The sequence below is a fragment of the Osmia lignaria genome, chromosome 15 (assembly GCF_051020975.1).
Source record: "Osmia lignaria lignaria isolate PbOS001 chromosome 15, iyOsmLign1, whole genome shotgun sequence".
Taxonomy (NCBI): Eukaryota; Metazoa; Arthropoda; class Insecta; order Hymenoptera; family Megachilidae; genus Osmia; species Osmia lignaria.
In genome coordinates this window covers 7366351-7389739 of record NC_135046.1, presented here as the reverse complement: position 1 = coordinate 7389739, position 23389 = coordinate 7366351, and the positions used below count along the sequence as shown (strand labels likewise).

Genomic DNA, 23389 nt, shown 5'->3' with positions numbered 1-23389 from the left:
AAGGGCGGCCCTGCTGAATGGCCCGGTTCAAGAGAGAGACTAGGAACCTGAAGAGCAAGAGAAACAGAGACGTCAGGGGAAAGTGAGGGGGAGAGAATAGAGGAACGAAGAGGTCGCGGATTCGATAGACAAGGACTCTGACTCGGATGAGCGACGAGCTCGCTTCCGGTTGATGGCTCGTCCTCCTGGCGCTCTCACCTGTGCTCCACCCTGCTATAAGTCCGTATTATTGTTACTCAAACTTTTGGTTAAATATTACTCATCTTATGATTAGTTAAAACGATTCACCTTTAATTCTTAATAAAAATTAGAGAAATTGATGGAGAATTGCACATTATTATCAAATGATATACGAATTCTGTTCTACTGTGAGGATGTTCGATCAGTCTGGTCGGTCGCCGAAGTTTTGCCAACTTTATGCATGTAAAAAGACGCGTGACGAGTCGCTTCCATCCCCCAGAGTCAGTATAAAATGTGATTATTAAACTGGAACTATGTAGATCTAATCCGGGCATTACTATTCATCGCCAGACCATCGTCAAACCAACGGACCTAGCAGAATTATTCTCGTCAATCTGAAACCAATTGGGATTCGAATTCGCGCGTGCATCGCTTCGCGGTTCTCCTCTGTCCGCTTTTCGTCCACGGTCCAGCCGCAAGAAATAATTCGAAAAAAGGGGGTCGACGCGCTCTGCCGAGGTCTCAGTTAACAATCGTCGACGATTCGATTGTTGAGCATGCTATTATTAGCCGATGTTTAGCAACAAACAGGCGAAAAGCGGCAAGGACAACGGTGAGCCGATGCAAATCAGGATTTGTCGAATCGATCGACGTACACATCGGAACGATAATTAGGCTCCAGGCACTAACTATTATCGGCTGCGCTTACAATTAGTGCCTTTTAGCAGGCTCGGTCTAAATTTTCGAACTGTTTCGACAAACACATCGTGGCGTTCCGCGTGGACGATGATGATGATGATGATGATGATGATGATGATGGCGATGTTCAGCTTCATTAACGCCTGAAATTCCACTTAATCGGCTCGTTTGTACGGATTACGCGTCAGAAAATCGAGCGATAAACTTTAGGTCTGGCGCAAAAGTCTCATAAAATTATGCAGACACCATGGAGCCACTTATGAGAACGTATCGACGCGTACCAGCGTCCGCCTCGATATTGATGTTACATGTTTTCCAATTAATGCAAATTCCGCGGATACTCGTTTCACTTACGCAGCCACTCGCGATCCTCGACTCGATATCTCCATCGGTTTATGATCCACGTTTCGCGAGCGTTTCGCGAATCATCGATCGCGTGCCACATCCATGAAAATGCATCGAACGATTCGCGTCGAATGTACGCGATTTCTTGCTTCGATTATTCCTAAAACTGCGGTAGAAATTGAATTCTCAGGTAATCAAGCAATACAAATGCAAATACCAAGCGCGGAGGAGAGGGATGGAAGCATCGAATCGTCGCGTTACCGGCTGTTTCGCATTTCGAAATATTCCGCATAAATAAACAATTGACAGCTACGAATTACATCCATTTAGAATATCGATCGATCAACGCGTTGTCGCTGAACCGACCGCGTTAATAATGCATGATCTTATAGTCGATAATGCATTTCGAACCGATTACAGTATTTTTCCCTCTTCCGTTCGTGACACCCGCTTCCCGACGTTTTTCGCGATCTCTCGCTAATTTTCCAATGGCAACGATTGTTTATCGTAGATTTTTCTGGACGAGCCGTCTCGACGGAGCATCCGTTCGGTCAGAAACGCGAGCGAACTCGTCGCTGTCTCGCGTCCACGCCTTCGATCAGTGTCGCGGTTGATCAAGTGTTCGGACGATTTCAAAATCGCGACAAAGGGCGCGTGGAACTCAATTGATCGATAACGTCGACATCCGATAGATTATACTGTTTTGTCGTTTTGTATTCACCGCGAAACATTCGTACCGGATTTCAAGTTTCACCCGCATCCCGCTCACCGATTCGCTAATCAAAGCGACAATTTGTAACGCTTCGAAACGGTATCGGCTAATTTGTCAACGTGAAAGGTAATAACGCTTCCTGTTGTATTATGCATCGCGTACGATCGTCCGTTGACGGACTGCTAGCCCATTGCCGTTCGAAAAGAGGACATTTCGCGTGTGACATTTCGCGAAATTTCAAAGTTCCCTCATCTGATATCCGCTTTTTGCTCCACCATTATTTTACTCGATCAAATTCTGTCCATCCAAGGCGACACCGTGTTCGGCAATCTGTTAGTCGTTGTTGAAAGACAAAAATTCGTAGCTGGAAATTTCGTCGCGACGAAAAGGGAACACCGTCTTCGAGGGACGCGTGAAAGCGCTCACCTTCCGCAAAAGCGAGCTCGAAGCGGCTTTTGTGCGATTCACGGGGTTGGTTACTAGTGTACGCGTAACACGTCAATGACATTACCAGGCCAAACACGACATTTCACTCTTGTGACGCGCCGATAGCGTCGCACAGTTTGCCGGGATTCGTTTAATACGATTCAAACGAAAGTTAGCAAAGTTGGTCCGGTAACCGGTGTCGTCTGTACGAACCGGCACAAAGTCGTGAATCGCTCTACTTCTATCCGAAAGTATAACTTTCAGCCGGGAGCTTAACGCACGGAAACGAGAAACGACGAGGACGAATCGGGGAAAAAGTACACGCGATTACCTCGCAAACTCTCGCGAGTTCGAAGCCGTAGAAACGGAATGAGGCGAGGTGGTAATGGGAACAATTTTCAGCAGGTTTTGTTCACGTTCGATCGACACGAAGAATCGCTTTCTAGCGGGTCGTTTAAGCGCGACGAAGCGAGGCGGGTTGCGTCGAGGAAAGAAGTTGGCCGCAGCCTACTAAAAATTCAAAACGCGAGCGAATTTCCCCGGGAATAAATTTCCAAGTTTCCCCCTGGGCGAGAACAGCCGAGCAAATACGCCACGGCGGGCTTATCCAACCCCGGCCCCTGCACGAACGAGAAAGTTTGACGCATTGCCGGCGAATAAACCGAAACGATTGTTACGCAACGTTTCCGCGAAAGAAAGGGTAGAGGGAGGAAAGAAGTTTGTAAGGAACCTGGGGCTGCGTTCGGTGCATACTACAAGGTGTCCCATGCAACTCGAGCAACTTATATTATTAAAATAGATAGGACTAAATCGAATAGAATCGAGTTGTACACCATGTACTAACATTGAAAAATCGCGAGAGAACGGCACGTATCGTTACATTTTGAACACGTTCTTTCCTTTCAGCTGGTGTTGTTCGTCGCGTGCTGGCATCGACGATAGACTATGAATAATAGTCAATCCAATACAACGACGTAAGTAACTGATATTAAAGTATCGCGCTTGGTGAACGAGGTTCACGCGATACCCTTCCATGTAATCCTGCTCTGAGGTATATTTTTCAAAAAAATAACGATATTCGGTGAAAGTTTCGAGTTGAAACAACGTGACGCTCAGCCAACGATAACCCTGTCGTCAGAAGCTGATGGAAAAGAATGCCTGTCGTCGCCTCGAGGAAGAATCTCGCAGCTGCGGAGACAAAGCATGTCATTGACTGCCGTCATGAACCATCGAAGAGGTCTTCTCGGGTAATATAACAGCTCTCGTTTCCTAATTTTCCCTGCATCGAACGCGAAATACGCGCGATTTACCATGTTTCTCGGGTTAATAACGTAGCCGAGTTAAAATACGAAATATATGTCTCGCGTGTGGTCAACGCGAAACGTTGCAACGCAAAAACCGTATAATTTCACAATCATTGAATTCAGTTTTCGACGTGAAAATATTTTCGACGCGACGCTCCAACGGTTTTATTTCAATTTATATCAACGGGAGTATCGGCGCGAGAGTTATACGCTGGACACGGTTAAATGCTCCCGATGTGCATCCTAAACGCGCAAATGAAATCGTACCATAGATGTTTTAATCAGTCCTCGGAATAAAGGCAGATATTAAACACAGAATGATCAAACATGCTCGTTCTCGTCGATAGAGCATTGATTTCAGGTATTGGCAGCAACATGTCGCTGCCCTCTTGCATCCCCCAAGACCCCGAATTCATGGCCGGACAAATGGGCGTGGCGAAAACAGTGATGCTAAATAATCAAAGTCATTCAGAGAAGAACGATCGCGAGGCTCAAAAACATCGATCTAATTATCTGCAATTAACACCCGTCAATGCAGTTTGCGTTCCTATGCACGCTTTGGACGCTGCAAAAAGTGAGTGCATCTTCGTCGCGAAAGTGAATATCGAGTCGGGTTAAAGGGCGTACGTTTAATCCTTAGGTAAACAACAGATGATCGATCAACAACTGAAGCCATTGGAGAGGAGAAAATGCCATCGGGAAATGGTGTCGATCATGAGCACCCTTTACGCGAAATTACTGATAGTAATTGGAATCGCTGTGCCCGTCACGGCCAGCGTCACTGAAAGAGTTCCGGCTTTTTTGAATCAGGTCTGTAACGAAAGACGTTCGTTAATATTCACTTACAAATGTGAATAATTTTTCACGAGGTTGTTCAAAGTGTAAAATCATGTTTCTCTGTGCAGGGATTTTACTTGTATCTCTATTTGATCAGTGTCACTTACGTGATCGCGATGTACATCATGATGTTGAGGGATAAAACCTTGAAGAATCTGCTGCAGAAGAACGAGAGAGAACAACAGACTTATGCGTTCGATGAGAAGGGTGATCGGGTGAACGTGAGTCAGGTAAAACAATATTTATTTTACGTAACAGAGTTATAAAAGCTTTATCTTTGTCAAGATTCTCGTGTAAAGACCTTGCCGACTTATGCAACCGGCTCGTCGAATCAGAAGCCAATTACTTGTCGCGAAATAATTTAAACAAAACAGTTTCCATCGAACGTGCTGATTCGAGGTTTTTTAATTAGCACGGTGAATTCAGCTACGCGACACGTACAATGCAATCTTTGTCCCTCAGATGCAACAGTACGGCAGCTTTTGTCTGAGACTCGGCGCTGTGGGATTTGGCGCCGGCTCGCTGGTATTTACAGGATTGCAAATTGGGGCGGAAATAGCTTCCGGCCCGTTCAGAGCGATTACACCGGGCGCCAGGCTGCTGTTGGTCACGGCCCAGATGCACTTCATATTTCTCAACAGTGAAAGTCTCAGTCTATCCAAGCACAACGCTCTCGCGAAATTAGGCCTGATGCATATGATCGCGACCAATCTCTGCGAATGGTTGCAGGTAACTCGTAAAAGCTTTCATCGCAAACAGAAAAGGATTCGCATGAAAGTATATAAATTTCAGAATATAAATTAGCTTCTCAGCGATGAAAATAGTAAATTAAACAAAAATAGGATATCGAATATCATCGCGGCAATTTTAACGATCTTTATAATTCAAACGCGGTGTCGATTAACCGCGACCAACATTTATCAAAGTCAAACGAGATATTTAATATCCATATCCGTGGAAACGTATCCCGTTCGACAGAGACTCGTATCCTGTTTCCCGGGAAAATCGAAGTAGCCGCTTATCGGGGAGACCGTTCCAGGTCGACGCGAAGCTTTTGATCCGTCGATGCAGGAACGCGACGAACATTTAACGACAATTCCAGCTTTTACTGTCGCGTTCTGGATTCTGCGTGTGTCGTCTTGAATCTTTCACACTCGCTCTCAGGCATTCCGTTTGTTTTCCAAGGCGCTCGTCGAGGAGACGCAACACGAGATCGACCAGTTGGGCCATACCCACGACGACGAGGACGGGATTCTAGCGTCTCTTCTCAGAGACGCTAGCCCCTTCCTTTTTCCTTGTACAATTGAATTCAGTTTAATTTGCGCCGTGATACTGTTCGAGATGTGGAAGAGGGTGGACGAGACGATCGATTCAAAGAACGAGAGCCCAACGAGATCTTCGTATCATCTTAGCATCGATTGCAGCAGCTCTCACAGGTCCGAAATTTGATTAAATCGATAGAATCGTCGTTAATTTGTTAATGCGACCTTCGGTTTTATGTCCGAAACTTTCTCAGAGGTCTCTTCGGTGGAATCCTCGTCGTCGCAGCGACGATACTTAGCCTGATCATGTTCTTCGTGTTGAAAGAGGCTAAGAACCAAATAGCGATCGTCCAGGTGACTGCGTTGGACGCGACTATACTGATGTTAGGTAAAAGATATCGCTGTTTCGCGTTATGCGCTTGAAAATTACTGAAACAACTATTGAAATCCTAGGAATGATGGCTTCGGTGGCTGGAACATTGAAGTTGCAGGCGTTGCACCAGAAAATTATCAAACCATCGGATTTGGATACGACTTTATTAGCTGCGGCTCAGGCTGGAGTCTATCTGCATTGTCTATTCGGAGTTGTTGGTGATGTTCTAACGATGGGTCCAACTTGGATGCTGTCGTTAATCACAGACCTGTTAGCCCTGATACAGAGCACCAGCCAAACTTTGCTCATTAAAGTAAGAAAAAGAATGACTCATCTGTTTTAAAGCGAACCGTGATATCGAATGTTTATTAATTATACGAATGCCCAGATCGCCTGGGGAAGACGTTGCTCCAGAAACGACAAACCGGGAAAGGAATTAATCACCTTCCTGATAGTTGTCAATATCGCCCTGTGGACGGTGAATACGCTGGAGAAATCTCGTGCAGGCGTTCGCCCGGACCACCTGAGATTCTTTGGTGTCTGGGCTTGGACGATCATTACCCACGTCTCCATGCCACTGGCTATATTCTATCGATTTCACTCGGCCATCTGTTTATTCGAAATATGGAAAACGTGTTACAAGTGCCGATCAAACAGCACCGTCCAGAGCCCCTACTGATCCGTCATGACTAAATTTCGTTCTTGTAAATTGTATAATAATTCAACGATACGAATAAACACACTTTACCTGACCCTTTATCGTCAAACAAAATAAGTCAAAGGCTAGAACGAAGCAAAGGGAAATTGCGTTACCCTTCGACCTTCCTTTCAATTACCAATCTATTTTAACAGCGAAGGAAAAAGAATGTGAAAGAACAGGAAAAAGCAAGCGATCCTTGGCAAATAACAATGTTAACGTTGTCGTGTAAGGCGAACTTGGTCACAGTGTCTGCTAGCTAGCCGCAACATGGAAACTTCTAAGCTGGCGGCGGAGACAAAGGGTAAAAGGGACGCTTCAAAGCGTCGTGGTGGACGGCGACGCGATGCCATACCGTGCCGTGCCGTGCCGTGGCCGTCGTCGAATCGATAAAGGTGCGTACTTTTATCGATGTACACGGAAAAGATAGAAGAGGGGTAACGACGATGGCGGGCGTCGACAGTTTGATACGGTTTACGGTAAACACATTTCGGTTGCAATCACATCACCGGGCAAGCAAGCCTCGCTGCAACGAGAAGTAGGTGATGCTTCGATGGTTGGAGAAAGCGAGCAAGCTAGCAGAGCGGTCGGTGAAGAGCTCTTAGCCAACCCTTTGTTGCTCCTGCCACCGCTATTGCTCCCCTCACTCACTCCGCTGCCACCCTAAACGGAGTGGAGGCTGTACTCTTGACCAAAGGCCTCTGATTTACTTAGCCTATCGAGTGCTCTCGGACTCGTCCACCAAGAATACCGTGCACGCGGCTCGATCGTACACGTTGTGTTCCGAAATTTCCAACTTAATGCTCCACTTACTGTCCGTTCACCTACCACGTAGAGATCTCGAAGTTTCATTGCGGGACATCGTGTAAATAAGTTTCTCTACACGAGGAAAATTGGCACGCCATGAAACCGACTGTTTTTATACGTTATTTTTCCTTTTTATCTTCTATTTCTCTTCGTTGATATCTGATAATGATCGAAAAAACACGCAGAAAGTACGAGATAGTCGTTTGGAAGGATTTAAAAAAAGTCACACATGAATCATTGACAAAACAAATGAAAAATGGAACGTGTTGGCAGCGTATCACAACGTTTTGTTTTTTTAACGGATTTAACGAGGATTTACCGTTCTTACTCCCTGGCTAGGCGAACTACCACTACAACTGCAATCTACGATACACGCCTAGAAGAGATCTCTCGATGTCGAAGAGGAGAAGAAATCTTAGATTTTCTATGTTGACTGGATATCTCCGAGACGGTAACACGAGTCCAGGGTAGTTTCCAAGAATTTATTCGATACGATCGCTGCGTGTTCTCGTCCAATGAAATTCACATACTCGTCGAACACGTACGTTGCATTCCATGATACCTAAGCGGATTCATTATCAAACTTGAAGCTACTGTATAATTGTATAAATGACTGAACAATGAACAACGAGTCATCTATTGACGATAATAGTTATTATCAGCTTGAATCAACGACGCAATGAAGATATTGATTATTATCGATGATGAAATTATTTATAGCGACAGTGCCTTGAAAGCGAAATAATCGAGGACTGAATAAATTCGCGTTAAACGTTGAACACGCGTTTTCTCGTTGACAAAAAAGAACGGACAAGACGGTTATACTTGTACTTATGGCCGGCCACAGGAAAATCTCGCAATTTATCGGGTTTACCTACACACCGAGCTTCGGTAGCCGTGTATGATTCTAAAGTCCGCGATGGGTAAGGGAAGTAGTAGAAAAGGAGGAAAACGCGACGCGACGGCGACGGGACGAGGAAACGTTGATATATCCGCCAAACACAAGGAGCTAGAACGTCTGGGCGGATTTATCGGTGCTGGCGGATAATGGATGGTCTTCCCCGCATGGAAACTTTTTTAAATAATATAACGTGCAACTAGCGGAAGCGCCTCGATTCCACGGCGATTCGAAATACGCTTATACCAGCTGGAAGGAAAGCTTCTCCCTCTCTTTGCCCTCCCTGTAAATACAACGGGAAAATAATCGTCCATCGAAAGAAGCGGTAATAGTCGGTTTCTTCTCGTCGATCACGAGGACGACGAGGATGAAAACGTATCGATACGTGAAATCGTGTAGCGTTCGAAACAAAATTATCTCGTCGAGAACGTAGCGTAAAGGAGCCATGCGAAGGGTCAACGGCGGTTCTCTTTCCCGACCCAATTACACGGGGCTTTAATGAATTTTCGATATGCTGGCTCCGCTATACCACGGCGTGTATCGATAAAAAAAAATCCAGTGCATACAAGTAAATTATTCGATAGTAACAAGGGGTCGAAAGAAATGACAGGAAGCATTGACAGAGCAACCAGCAGACAAAAACCAGCAGTGCAGATAGGCGATTGGACGATCCGCGGGAATGTATTTAATTCGATTGGACTCTCCCGCCATCTGGACGAAACAAGGAGGAAAAGAGAGGTCGAATGGGCGACTCTTGTTGCAAGGGTGAGGGAACCTCTGTTTCCGCCGGAAATGAGACCTTCGCGACTCATACCCCCGTCCTCTACCCCTTTTGCTTCCTCCTAAATGCCCTCCCGAGCCTCCTTAACGTCCACCCTCTTGTAGTCGCTACCCTAACCGAACCCTCCATCGCCCTCTATCTCGAATACTCGAATGCAAATCGTACTTATATTTTCATCTCGTACGGCCAGGTAAATATTTCAAACGATCCCGGGTACGTACGTGTATCGCTCGAAACTCGTTTTCTGAAAATCATTGAAATCCACCTGTCAGATTATATACTCTCATCCCCTCGTTTCACTACTCGCTGCCGACCATCCACGGCTCGTTCTGTACCCGACTACCTCTTTTCAAATATTTAAATTATAAATATTTACCGATACTGCGAAACTGCAGTTCGAACTGTACGCACGATTGAAAATAGCAGAAGAACTTCGTGAGCGATATTATCATCGTCGCACGTTTATTGCGATTTATTGAAACAGAAATCGTGTGCCGGGAAATTAATATTTAAACGAAATCTATTTCTATGATATCGTGTTTTCTCTCATCAGAAGAGAGAGGAAATTTAATAATAAAAAATAGAACAAAAATGTAGGGGTAAAGAAATGTAGAGGAGGAAAAATCAAAAAGGTGGAAGGGCTTACTAATGCCTCCCTCGCAACTCTAGTGAATGTCGCTTGGTCTCCGAGGATGTAATTTTCGCTGTATGCCCGGATTAGAAGCCAGCTCGTCGGGCTCCACGTTATACCGCTTGATAAGTATTGCCTCATGCCTCTTGAATACACTAGAACTGGAAAAGGGATTTGAGATGATCTCAAAGCGATCGATTGGCCTCGACGTGACGTCACGGGTCACGGCGATAGGCGGCTGTTGTGTCTCGTTAAGAATCCACGTACCATAATAGCGCGGATTAATGATAAGAGCGTAAGGGTAGGACAGCCGTGTAGCTTGCTGGAACGTAAAAGCTATTATTACAATACCTGCAGTTGCTTTTTCAACGAGATTGATATTGCTTTGCACCTTGAAATAAAAAATCTTTAACAGCTTTCACGAAGACATAAATCCTGAGGAACCAGTTTTATGCTAAACCTTTAGTTTTATAAATGTTAAAACATTACTCAACATCGCATTACGTACTACAGTGAAACCCGATATCTATTTAAAATATAAAATTGCTGATGGAAAGAGTGGATTACGTGAGTTCGCCGTTCTTCGAGACGGGAAGGACAAAACTTTTGCTAGATGGTATTTCTTAAAATCAGGTAAGCGGATCATTGGAAGTTTCGGTAAAAAAAAATCTCGCGGAAAAATGTACCGATGTAAAATACTGGCTGTAATATCCAATTTCAAATAATGTTGCAAAATGATCATGCTCAAAATAGGTTTACAATTTTTATTATTAAACCAAAGTAAGAGAAAAAGTAACATTCGATCAGAAAGATCTAAAAGAAAATGGTAAAGTTGGATGAAGAAACTGATACATATTTTATAATCTTTGTTTATTTGAGCCCTTAAGACTAAAAGTTACATTGTCATATAATGCATAACCGACAGAATAAGAAACTTTGAGTAAGTTGGGTTTAGTACCTGTTCTTCCAACTCAATACATGTAGCAACATAAACGCGATAATGCTCGGGCAATAATATCCTTAACACTTTGTGTTCTGAAGCCGATTTTTTTATTCTTCATTCCCGAATGGCTGCTACAACACTTACAAACATGATACTGATGTGTTTGTATCCATGTAAGAACAAATTGGTTTTTTTTTGTCTTTTATTCACACATAGTTAAACTTGCGTCGGCTTTGACATTCTGGATGGTTCTGATATCTGCGGCAGCTGGACGCATTCCGCTAATGACCGTATCTAAAACAAACAAATTAAATTTTACTTAGAAAATATTGTACATACAGAAGAACTTGAATCAACTATATGAAAATGTTTTGTGCTTTTTCTACCAACACACAAACAATTTTCAAAAGCTCTAAGAAGCCAGTAGTGTATTGTTGTATGATGTAGATTGTACTCACTTCTGGAACTCCCACTCTCGATTGTCTAGTGGACAAACTTGTCGAGTCTTCAACCAACGCGAGATGCAATGGAAATGGAATGCATGCTATGCGAAAACAAATGTCAAAAATTTTAAATAAAAAAGTTAAAGTATATCAGTTATGCAATCGATACTAAATGTGTATGTAACATAAACCATAAGAAGAAGATGCATACATTGCATACACCCCAAGCTACAGTACATTCCTCACTGGTGGCTGATGCTTGATTTGCTTGACATTCAATACATAAGTCCATTATATGATTACGACAGATTGCGCAATTATCTACTACAATATCTGTAAAATAATAAATTCCATAATTAATGAATAATCCTGTAAATATAATACTATAATAACTTTGGTGAATTTGGTGGAAATACATTATTGCAATAAGACTTGTAATACATACCCCATGCCCAAAGAGCCACAGCATTCCACTGAAATGATACAAAATTCAAGTTATTGATTACAGCGTAAATATAAACCATGCGAGTACAGTAAAAATGACAATGCAAAAAATGAGGTTAGAGTTTGAAAATCAAAGTATTAAAATTAGAAGAACTTGTATATATTCGGCAAAACACTTCTCTTAGCTCTTCATTTCACCTTTTTTACTTCAAAACGTTTTTTCTCTCCTTTACTACTACTCGAAGTTGGTAAATCGTTTTCTTCATCATCAATTTCCATTGCCGACGCCATATTTAAATTTTGATGTTTAAAGCCAACTGACACCTCGTGTCAGAGACTCGAAATACAACGAACAGCTAGCATGTAAAGTACATATTTTTCTAATTATTAATTATTTTAAGTATATTATGCATTGTTATACTACAACAGAGGTGCTGTTGTAATTGGGTGTTGGAAAAATGCTTGTAAATCAAAGTGTAAATTGTATGAAAAATTTACTATTATGTTAGTGTATCAGTACTAGGCTATGTTATTAGAACTCTTGTTCGACTTAATATGACAGTTACTTCGATCATTTAAAAGTTGGAGCAAATTACCTTAATTTTGTGCGTATATAGTTTTCAATTATTGTTCGGTATTCTCTTAAACGTTATAAAATATATTACACAATGAGACGAAAGGCAGGCGTTGGTGCAATTCAAAAACAAAAGCTGGAGAAAGAAAAATATAAAGATAAGGGGACAGAGATTCAAGAGAACCAGTTTGAGCAAATGACAAAACACATGGAAACTTTTCGCGTTAATTTAGAAGAGTTTGCAACAAAGCATAAAAATGAAATTAAAAAGAATGCACGTTTTCGACGGCAATTCACTGAAATGTGTGCCTCAATTGGTGTGGACCCTTTAGCCTCAGGAAAAGGGTTTTGGTCTGTCCTTGGCATAGGAGACTTTTATTATGAGCTAGCTGTACAAATTGTAGAAGTATGCATGGCAACAAATTATAAAAATGGTGGATTGATCTCATTAGATGAACTTAGAACAAGATTAATACAAGCAAGAGGTCGTAGAAAAGAACATCAAGAAATAACAAATGAAGACTTATTGGCTGCAGCAAAAAAACTAAAAATTTTTGGAAATGGATTTTCTATTGTTCCAATTGGAAGAGGCAAACACCTGGTACAATCTGTTCCTGGTGAACTAAGTATGGAACATACTGCTGTGTTACAGCAAGCTAGTTTATCTGGAAATGCACATATTTCAAAGTCGATACTTTGCAAAGAGTTAAAGTGGGAACCAGATCGTGCACAAAAAGCCTTGGACCATATGGTAAAAGAAGGACTAGCATGGTTAGATGAACAAGGAGAAAATGAAACATTGTGTTGGTTTCCTAGTTTGTTCACAGCTTGTATTGTATCCACAGAGTAAGCACTTAATTTTATTATAGATAGATAGGTATTTAAAAAACAAAAAGTATATATGTGGTATGAAATGTATTTTTAATGTGAATAAACTTAGAGATGTTATAATATTTACATTAAGAAACATACACTGTAAGGTTTTTGTAAATAAAAGAAAATATTGTCACCTAATTTCATTTGCTTCATTAAATCTGAAAAGAATATTTAACAGTCATTATATCAGTTACTATATACATACATATAGTAAATACATACCTTTGTATGCTATGTATTGCATCTTGTGCTAATTGTTGCTTGCAAGTTAATAATTCAGTTTGTAATTCAGTATTTTCTTTTTGTAATGCATTTATTTTGCTTCTTAGTTCCTTAGTCCTTCTTTGAAATTTAACTGTTAGAGATTTTGCCTCGTCTCTCCATCTAAAGTAGAGTAGTGTAAATTATTTTAATTGTTCATATATATACCTACATGTATAAAATTTTCATACCTTTTACTTAATTTCTGATGAACTTGAACATGATAAACTAATTCTTTTGTCTTTCTATCAAACTTTTCCTGCAATTTATTCATATGATCTGATAATACTGATTGACAACAGTTACATTTATTTTCCACCCTGAAATAGAATCGTATACAATACCACTTGAAATATTAGAAAATTTTATGTACTTACATTATATCGAATGTGCGTTTATTTTTTACATCAGAAACGTTCACTTCATCGGCCACATCATCTCGTAACTTATTGTCCTTCATACAACTCGCCTTGTGATGATTAATTTCTAATTCTCGAATTTTATTTTCGAGAGAATGTCTTTCATTATCTCTTTTTTGCATTTCATAATCAAAATCATACTTCAATGATTTTAATTGTAACACAACATCTTCTTTGTCGCCTAGCGTTTTAGCTAACTGACTCTCCAAGTCTGAATATTGTTTCATTATGTCTTTATTTTCGCGATCAGCTCTTTTCGCTTGATCTTCTATAGTATTAGTTTGTTGTTGTTCTAATTTTTGTAATTTATCATTCGAAGTCGCTAGTTTATTTTCAAGAGCAGTAATTTTTTCTTTCAATTGTTTCATTTCTATGTCATATTTATTTTTACATATTGTTTCATCGTATACTTGCAACTGAAGTTCCAAACATTTAATTTTTTGCTCATAATCTAATATCTTTGCATTCACGTCTCTTTGAACTTTAATTAATTCTTCTTCAGTAAATTTTAAATCTCTCTGAACTTTTTCTACTACCATTGTTTTCTCCTTCAATTCTGCTTTAAGTTCTTTAATTTCTGTTAAATATCGTTTCGTATGTAATTCAATCTCATCTTTGGTCTTCATATTTAATTCTTGTATTTTTGTATCATATTCACTTGCTATTATATTTAATCGATGTTCTAATCGGGCTTTTTCTTCCAAAATAAGCGATTCGCGGTGAACTACCATATCTTTCTCCCTCACTGCAGATTCTATCAGTTCAATAGCTTCTCCCATTTTAGTCTTTGTTTCTTTATCTTTTTCCATTATATTTTCCGCGTATCTCTTAATTTCATGTAACTTTCTCTCCAGTTCCATTTTTACTTGCACCATTTTGTTAGCCTCTGTTTTAGCATAAGCCAATTCCTGTTTTAATGTCTCTATTGCCACCTGATTATTCCTGTCTTTTAAAACATAAAAATAATGTCTCCATTTGTTGCAGAAAATTATAACCATGTAATACTGACCTTTATCTTGAGCATCCTTTTGTAAACTGTTCAATTTTTCCAAAAGTTCATGTTTCTCTTTAGTTAAATGCTCAATTTTTTCTTTACTGGTGTGATACAGTGTTTGATGTTTCATAAAATTCTGTTTAGTCTGTGAAAGTTTCTCCTGCAACATTTTAATAGCTTCTGAATAACTTTCCTTCATAACATTTGCTTGTTCCTGATAAAATTTTGTTCCTTTTCCATCTGCACGAAATTTTTTTAATTCTTCTTCTAAAACACTTATGGTATTTAATGAAATATGCCATAATTGCAATGCTGAATTCTTTTCTGTTTCTAAAAGTTCAATACGCTCTTGTAAATTTGCTATTTCTAGCTTATGTAAATCTTGATCACTACATTCTTCTAAATGAATATTATTAATAGATTCTCTAATATCATCAGCCTGTTGGCTCTCATTTCTTAAAATTTCTAATTCAGTTCGTATATTATTTTGTTCTACCTGAAAACAACAAAATCAACAATACAGGTACAATAAATCATGAGCATAATGCAAACCTTGCATAGATGCAAATCCTGTTTGAGGCCTTCCACGATTCCATAGTATTCTTCAAGTATTATATCTCGTTCATCAACTCTAATGAAAACAAATTATTCAAATATGTTTATGGTAAATAGGAAAAACAGCAATGTATACCGCAGTTCACCAGAGTCCATACCTGCGACGCGCAGGTTGGAAGATGGTGGGGGAACGCAGCGAGCTCTCTGCTAATCGCTTTCCACTTCGTTTGGGAGTATCGCCAATCAGGGCAAAGATGCGCACTGGAGAAGCGCGAAGAACGAAAACTGGTCTTTTCGCAGTTATGGACTCTGGTGAACTGCGGTATAGCAGAATGTATAACCACAAAACTAACCCCTCTTTTTGATTATCCCCTTGCTCTGCGTCGAGCATTTTAACGCTAAATAATTTATTTCGTAATACTGCGTTGAGCTAAGAAACATTATGAAAATACATTATACGTTTAATTTATATTTACAACGTTTTATGCTGTGTTTCAAGCAGTACATTAGTAACATTACTTATTTCTGACACGTAAATAAACACGGTGATGGTAGTGTTGAAAACTTTACCGACAGTCCCTAGAAAAATCCCTAGAACGTAGAACACACCTGCATTGATTTATTCGTAATATAAACATTTCTGTGAATCGTATGTCCAAATAGGGACTAGATTAATATTCTTTGGGTCGGATAGAATAAAACGAGCACCCAAGGGATGATGTAAGTACAAGTCTCCAGGTAGAAGTAATTTGAAAACTACGATTTAGTAGATGGTTCACTCGCGAAAGACGTCAACAAGGTAAAACAGACCAGAAATTTAGTTTCTCGTTCATTCTGTAGGGCGCAGTTTGTTCGTTTGATTAATAAACAATTGTATAATTAAAAATAATAATTAAATAATTTTTAATAAAATAATTAAACAAAATTTTGCAATATACCCAGGCGGAAATGTAAAGAAATAAACAATTTAAATAGATATAACAATAATTTGATTAATATGCAATTGTAAAACATAAAATAATAATTAAACAAATATTAACAAATATCAGATAGAAATAGTTAAATCTGCGGAACCGGTGAAGCGGAACGCCATACTTGATTGCGCGCGCCGCGCGTCGGTACAAGCGCGACCTGAAGAAAGGTCAAATCTAGTCAGTCTTATCACAACCGCCGAAGGATACGGATGGAGCTGCCCAACATATTCCGGTACGGGTTGACACTATGGATATTCGTGCATGGATTTATCAGTGTGTTACCACAAGTGTTACTGTGTGTGCCTATGGTGTTTCCTATAGTGTTTCCCTTGTGTTTTGGAATATTTATACGGATATATTAGTGCGTCTTATGGTGTGGTCACCCATGTGTTTTGACATTTTTATACAAGTGCATTAGTGTGCTGTGTGGTGTGGTACCCCATGTACCTGCATGTGCTTTATTGTGTTTTATGGAGTGGTACCCTATGCGTTTTGGCATATTTATACGGATTTATTAGTGGGTTTTATGGAGTAGTACCCTTTGTGTTTTGACATATTTATACGGATTTATTAGTAGGTTTTATGGATTGGTACCCTATGTGTTTTACTATAATTTTGCAAATATTTTATAGTGTTCTATGGTTTTGATCTTCGAGTATTTTGGGATGTATTTGCATGTGTTTTACCGTGTTTTATGGTGTAGTTATTCCCATATAGTTTTGCATGCATATTTTTGAATTATCCTATGTATTAGCATATTAACTACAACAAATTGAGAGAAAACATATATCGTTCAAGAATCGTGATTTTTATGCTTTCAGATGCTTTGGCCAGTAGGGATACCGTTTCTTTGACGAGCCATCTTAATCTTAACAATAAGATGCGTGGCGAGTGCAGTAGTGCAAGTCAACGATCGGTGAGTCGCATGCTTTAAAGTTCCTCCGGTTCCCATCATGTCGTAGGACGAATGGTCCGTAGCGACACGGGAATTGGTTGTAATTTTTATTTTTTGAGCGAGCATAGTGACCCACGAATATCATTGTATCATTTTATACAATGATAATCGTGCAAATTGCTTTTTTGTGTATTTTATGCCTTAGCTCAGGATAGGGGTTTCTTGTACATACTTACATGTATAGATTTCGAGTTTAAAAATGTAGAGAAGTCGGATGACCCTCCGACTTCACAATACATTTTCTTTTTTATATGTACAAGAATTTATTTCGCGATGAGTGGATTTCAATATCAAAATAATAAGCATGAATACTATTAATTATTATAACTACTTACTTTGATAACGAAATCGCTCTTGAAATTGAAACGTTTTTCCGATTTTACTCGTGAAATTGGCATCAGTTTAGTATATGGGCTGGCCCCCCAGGGGGGTCAGTATTTGCTCTTCAAGCATTGTATAAAGATCCCCTTTCGTACTTGAAATTCATTCTGTCACGTTCACGGTTCTCGACCCTAAACACTCATCATTCACACTTCAGCCTCACGAATTCTATCACATAATCATTTATCCATCCGCACACCCTTGTGTAGTGAAATATTACCCCGTTAGGATTTTCAAGTTAAAGTAGTGTTGCGAAAAATTTTCAACACGAGAATAAATATTACCCCGTTAAGATTTTCAAGTTTAAGTAGTGTTGCGAAAAATTTTCAACGCGAGAGTAAATATTACCCCGTTAGAATTTTCAAGTTTAAGTAGTGTTGCGAAAAATTTCCGGCGCGAGAGTAAATATGACTATACACTGACTAGTATTCGGTGGGAATCCTTTTGGTTTTTATTTGATAAAATTAGTTACAAGGAATCCGCGGCATAAGACCGTGAACACCACTTCATGGGAGATAAAACCATGCATTACTAGGCCTTTGCAGGCACAGCCATAGAGTACGGAACATTTAAGTATGTTGCATCCCATACGCTAAGCTGTCTTAAAGTCCTTTTGCCTATACTATGGGCGTCCACCACTCGGACACGTTGGATGCAACGTGTTCGATGGGTGGGTAGCGCTCTTAGCGAAGGGGTGCACCCTGCCTGGGCCTAGAGCCTTAAACAGGCGGGGTGGGTGGTATGTAGCGTCGGGCGTAAGTCCAGGGGGCCTAAGAACCTCCGTTGCCAGCTGATATTAGCAGTGGACGGATGTTTGAGTCATATTTGCTCAATTTTGCTTTTCAGTGTTTGCTCTTCGAGCATAATTTAAAGCTCCCCTTTAGTCATGTTGCTAGATCAGGATTTTCTATTTTAATTAGTGTTGCGATAAATAACGCGACAGTAAATATGACGATGCACTTACTAGTATTCGGTGGGAATCCTTTTGGTTTTTAAACTCAATGTTTTATTTAATTAATCAAATTAGTTACAAGGATTCCGCGGCATAAGACCGTGAACACCATCTCTGGGAGATATACCCATGCATTACTAGGCCTTTCAAGGCGCAGTTTAGAATGTGGCGCACATCCATATGTTCCATTTAATAAACTGCAGTCCTTTTGCCTATACTAGGGGCGTCCGTCAATCTGACACGTTGGATGCAACGTGTTGGACGGGCGGGTAGCGCTCTTAGCGAAGGGGTGCACCCTGTTCTAGGCGGGGTGGGTGGTATGTAGCGTCGGGCGTAAGTCCAGGGGGCCCGAAAACCTCCGTTGCCAGCTGATATTAGAAGTGCACCATTTTTGCGTCATAGTTGCTCTATTTTGCTTTTCAGTATTTGCTCTTCAAGCATTATAGAAAGCTCTTCGATCATACTTCAAATTCATTCTGTCACGTTCACGGTTCTCGACCCTAAACACTCATCATTCGCACTTCAGCCTCACGAACTCTATCACGTAATCATTTATCCACCCGCATACCCTTTTGTAGTGAAATATTACCCCGTTAGGATTTTGAAGTTAAAGTAGTGTTGCGAAAAATTTTCAACGCGAGAGTAAATATTACCCCGTAAGGATTTTCAAGTTAAAGTAGTGTTGCGAAAAATTTTCAACACGAGAATAAATATTACCCCGTTAAGATTTTCAAGTTTAAGTAGTGTTGCGAAAAATTTTCAACGCGAGAGTAAATATTACCCCGTTAGAATTTTCAAGTTTAAGTAGTGTTGCGAAAAATTTCCGGCGCGAGAGTAAATATGACTATACACTGACTAGTATTCGGTGGGAATCCTTTTGGTTTTTATTTGATAAAATTAGTTACAAGGAATCCGCGGCATAAGACCGTGAACACCACTTCATGGGAGATAAAACCATGCATTACTAGGCCTTTGCAGGCACAGCCATAGAGTACGGAACATTTAAGTATGTTGCATCCCATACGCTAAGCTGTCTTAAAGTCCTTTTGCCTATACTATGGGCGTCCACCACTCGGACACGTTGGATGCAACGTGTTCGATGGGTGGGTAGCGCTCTTAGCGAAGGGGTGCACCCTGCCTGGGCCTAGAGCCTTAAACAGGCGGGGTGGGTGGTATGTAGCGTCGGGCGTAAGTCCAGGGGGCCTAAGAACCTCCGTTGCCAGCTGATATTAGCAGTGGACGGATGTTTGAGTCATATTTGCTCAATTTTGCTTTTCAGTGTTTGCTCTTCGAGCATAATTTAAAGCTCCCCTTTAGTCATGTTGCTAGATCAGGATTTTCTATTTTAATTAGTGTTGCGATAAATAACGCGAGAGTAAATATGACGATGCACTTACTAGTATTCGGTGGGAATCCTTTTGGTTTTTAAACTCAATGCTTTGTTTAATTAATCAAATTAGTTACAAGGATTCCGCGGCATAAGACCGTGAACACCATCTCATGGGAGATAAAACCATGCATTACTAGGCCTTTCAAGGCGCAGTTTAGAATGTGGCGCACATCCATATGTTCCATTTAATAAACTGCAGTCCTTTTGCCTATACTATGGGCGTCCGTCAATCTGACACCGTTGGATGCAACGTGTTGGACGGGCGGGTAGCGCTCTTAGCGAAGGGGTGCATCCTTTCCTAGGCGGGGTGGGTGGTATGTAGCGTCGGGCTTAAGTCCAGGGGGCCCGAAAACCTCCGTTGCCAGCTGATATTAGAAGTGCACCGTTTTTGCGTCATAGTTGCTCTATTTTGCTTTTCAGTATTTGCTCTTCAAGCATTGTAGAAAGCTCTTCGTTCATACTTGAAATTCATTCTGTCACGTTCACGGTTCTCGACCCTAAACACTCATCATTCATCAGTATAGTGAAATATTAGCCCGTTAGATGTTTATGTACTAGTCATGTTTTTAGAGCAGGATTTTCTATTTTAATTAGTGTTGCGAAAAATTTCCAACGCGAGAGTAAATATGACAATGCACTGACTAGTATTTGGTGGGAATCCTTTTGGTTTTTAAACTCAATCCAATATTTTATTTATTTAATCAAATTAGTTACAAGGATTCCGCGGCATAAGACCGTGAAACACCATCTCATGGGAGATAAACCCATGCATTACTAGGCCTTTGCAGGCGCAGCTTTAGAATACGGAACATATGAAAATATGTTACCATATTCTAAACTGTAGTCCTTTTGTCTATACTATGGGCGTCCGTCAATCTGACACCGTTGGATGCAACGTGTTGGACGGGCGGGTAGCGCTCTTAGCGAAGGGGTGCATCCTGTCCTGGCGTTACGACGTCCAGGCGGGGTGGGTGGTATGTAGCGTCGGGCGCAAGTCCAGAGGGCCTAAGAACCTCCGTTGCCAGCTGATATTAGCAGTGCACCATGTTTTATGTCATAGTTGCTCAATTTTGCTTTTCTGTATTTGCTCTTCAAGCTTTATATTTGCAAAGTCGAGTCACTTTTATTAAAAATAAAACCCCCTGGGGGGGGGGGGGGGGGGGGGCAGCCCATATACTAAATCGGAGCCGTGAAATTTCGCCGATATTCTTACTTTTAATAAAGTGAGAATATCATCTTTAGTTTTTGCTAATCATACGTTTTAGCTTAGGCATTTCAGCACACATGAAGAAAACTGGTAGGTGAAAATACCTTTGGCCTTGTTCATTTTTATGCCCAAAGCTCATTCGAGTACTTAGATGTACTCGCGTGGGTGGAGGGCGGTGAGCAAGGTTTAGTTTTAAGTGTAATACATTTTGGCGACTGACAAAAGTAGTGAACCAATAGTGAACCACGATAGAAGTTCCACATGTGTGTGTGTGGTTAGGATGTGGGATTTGTATCGTTTATTAACAATCTTAACTTCCTATAACATTACAAAATACTTATCAAGAATAAATTGAGAAATTTTTACATTAGATAATTTAATAGAATACGAAAATGAAATGTATTACTTTAGCATAATGGTCACTATTATTTGTCAGTCGATTTCAGCAAAAAGGTATGATTTTATTAGAGTGTGAAAGTTGAATTGAACTCGGGTGTCGGAGGCGTCCCGGGACGTTCTCTCTAGGTGTAGGCATTTTTGCACCCGGGTGGTTGTATGAGAACCGTGGAGTGAATTTTTGTGAGAATGATTTTTGCACTTTTTTAAATATAGCGATAGGCAGGCAGGTAGTTTACTTCTGGTGTGATTGAGTTTAGTTTATAAGTAGGCAGGGCCAGAGCAAGCTTTCATGTTTCTCTTCGTATTCTCCTCTAATACGTGAGAAGCTTGTATCTGGGGTTGGGAAACCAAAAATCAAGAGAAAAGATGAAAATGCAATTTAATTAATTTATCAATTAATTAATTTAACATTCTCTCTTGATGCCCTTTTTTCAAGGCCAAGCCTTATTAGTTTGTAAGTCGTAGTCGTGGTACTAGACCCGATTACAAAAATGAAGTATTAAAGTGAAAGTGCAGTGAAGTGAAGTGAAGTGAAGTGAAGTGAAATTAAAAAGTGTTTTGTACTTGGACATTTGCAAAAATTGTGCAGGTATGCGAGTAGCGATTCAAGGGATCGTTGCTCGTTTACGTGTTACGTTTTTACAAATGTCTGAGCAAACGTAAAATTTTCGCGAGTGATTTTTGTGAGGCTATTGCCGAAGAAAGAAGAGGCTATATGCTGAAGAGCCCCGGCAAAATTTGCCCAGAAGAGGGGAACTACTAATGGCTCTCCATCTTCGGATGGACAGTCATTCTGTCACTATGCTCGCTAATTTGTTTTTTCATTTTTTGTGTTTTTCCTTGAACGGTATGAATAATACCGTCCAGGACGTATTGAACTCGACATTTTACGAGTTCAATACCCAGCTCGTTGAATGGTCAACTCGCGATTTTATTTCCCCTATTTCTTTTTCGTTTATTGCTTTATTGAAATAAATTATTCTTTTCTTATTGATTTGCACATCAATTATATTTCATGTTCTTATTTTAATTATGTTCTATTTATTTAAAACCTACCCTGAGATTGTAATGGTAATTATATATTCTGTTTCAGCATTTTTCATTTCAGTTGTAATCGAAATTATGATGTTAATTATATTTTCTATTTCAGCATTTTATTGTTGAATTATTTTTTAATTGTTACTGAAATTATGATGTTAATTATATTTTCTATTTCAGCATTTTATTGTTGAATTATTTTTTAATTGTTACTGAAATTATGATGTTAATTATATTTTCTGTTTCAGCATTTTATTGTTGAATTGTTATTTTCTCAATTGTTTTTGATATTAGGATGTTAATTCTATTTTCTATTTCAAGATTGTATTGTTTAAATTTTTATTTTATGTTGTCTGTTTTGAATGGTTTCACGTTATAGTATATCTAATCCTAATAATTATGTTTTCCGTTACAGCATTTTATTGTTAAATTATTATTATTTTCTCAATTGTTTCTGATGTTAGGATGTTAATTTTATTTTTTATTTCAAGATTGTATTGTTTAAAGTTTTATTTTACATATGTTGTCTGTTTTGAATGGTTTCACGTTATTGTATATCTAATCCTAATAATTATGTTTTCCGTTACAGCATTTTATTGTTAAATTATTATTATTTTCTCAATTGTTTCTGA

At 39.8% G+C, this 23389-nt stretch overlaps 4 protein-coding genes across 6 annotated transcripts; 2 read left to right on the top strand and 2 right to left on the bottom strand.

The window, feature by feature from the left end:
* The first annotated feature begins 1756 nt into the window (after positions 1-1756).
* On the top strand, positions 1757-6906 carry LOC117600186 (proton channel OtopLc). The gene is made up of 11 exons (XM_034315254.2): positions 1757-2062; positions 3269-3336; positions 3451-3609; positions 4014-4240; positions 4307-4476; positions 4572-4733; positions 4966-5232; positions 5689-5939; positions 6020-6153; positions 6219-6451; positions 6527-6906. Exons 2-11 carry the CDS (start codon positions 3308-3310, stop codon positions 6815-6817), a joined length of 1923 nt encoding a protein of 640 aa, XP_034171145.2. The 5' UTR covers positions 1757-2062; positions 3269-3307; the 3' UTR covers positions 6818-6906.
* Positions 6907-10805: 3899 nt separating this feature from the next.
* Roc1a (Regulator of cullins 1a) lies at positions 10806-12123 on the bottom strand. The gene is made up of 5 exons (XM_034314938.2): positions 11981-12123; positions 11784-11811; positions 11550-11671; positions 11354-11439; positions 10806-11189 (listed from the first exon to the last, which is right to left on the bottom strand). Exons 1-5 carry the CDS (start codon positions 12071-12073, stop codon positions 11177-11179), a joined length of 342 nt encoding a protein of 113 aa, XP_034170829.1. The 5' UTR covers positions 12074-12123; the 3' UTR covers positions 10806-11176.
* Positions 12124-12450: 327 nt separating this feature from the next.
* lsn (vacuolar-sorting protein SNF8) lies at positions 12451-13206 on the top strand. Its single transcript, XM_034314937.2, has one exon. The coding sequence runs from the start codon at positions 12451-12453 to the stop codon at positions 13204-13206; it is 756 nt and encodes a 251-aa protein (XP_034170828.1).
* A 53-nt stretch (positions 13207-13259) lies between these two features.
* On the bottom strand, positions 13260-16236 carry LOC117600016 (uncharacterized). 3 transcript variants are annotated; one of them, XM_076692416.1, is made up of 8 exons: positions 16071-16236; positions 15815-15891; positions 15459-15537; positions 14922-15402; positions 13871-14858; positions 13685-13813; positions 13455-13616; positions 13260-13390 (listed from the first exon to the last, which is right to left on the bottom strand). In XM_076692416.1, exons 1-8 carry the CDS (start codon positions 16074-16076, stop codon positions 13363-13365), a joined length of 1950 nt encoding a protein of 649 aa, XP_076548531.1. In that variant the 5' UTR covers positions 16077-16236; the 3' UTR covers positions 13260-13362. The 3 variants fall into 3 exon arrangements, with proteins under 3 accessions (XP_076548531.1, XP_034170827.2, XP_076548532.1); XM_034314936.2 differs by having other exon boundaries at positions 14922-15066; XM_076692417.1 differs by lacking the exon at positions 16071-16236 and adding an exon at positions 15981-15998.
* Between the last annotated feature and the right edge of the window lie 7153 nt (positions 16237-23389).

Coding starts and splice junctions, on each gene's coding strand:
- LOC117600016 (XM_076692416.1), bottom strand. Junction 13,814..13,870: donor AAACGCACATTCGATATAAT/GTAAGTACATAA, acceptor ATTCTATTTCAG/GGTGGAAAATAAATGTAACT. Junction 13,391..13,454: donor GCAATACATAGCATACAAAG/GTATGTATTTAC, acceptor TATTCTTTTCAG/ATTTAATGAAGCAAATGAAA.
- lsn (XM_034314937.2), top strand. CDS start 12,451: ATGAGACGAAAGGCAGGCGTTGGTGCAATTCAAAAACAAAAGCTGGAG.
- Roc1a (XM_034314938.2), bottom strand. CDS start 12,073: ATGGCGTCGGCAATGGAAATTGATGATGAAGAAAACGATTTACCAACT. Junction 11,812..11,980: donor AACGTTTTGAAGTAAAAAAG/GTGAAATGAAGA, acceptor GTATCATTTCAG/TGGAATGCTGTGGCTCTTTG. Junction 11,672..11,783: donor TGTGGCTCTTTGGGCATGGG/GTATGTATTACA, acceptor ATTATTTTACAG/ATATTGTAGTAGATAATTGC.
- LOC117600186 (XM_034315254.2), top strand. CDS start 3,308: ATGAATAATAGTCAATCCAATACAACGAC. Junction 3,610..4,013: donor CATCGAAGAGGTCTTCTCGG/GTAATATAACAG, acceptor TCTCGTCGATAG/AGCATTGATTTCAGGTATTG. Junction 5,233..5,688: donor ATCTCTGCGAATGGTTGCAG/GTAACTCGTAAA, acceptor TTGTTTTCCAAG/GCGCTCGTCGAGGAGACGCA.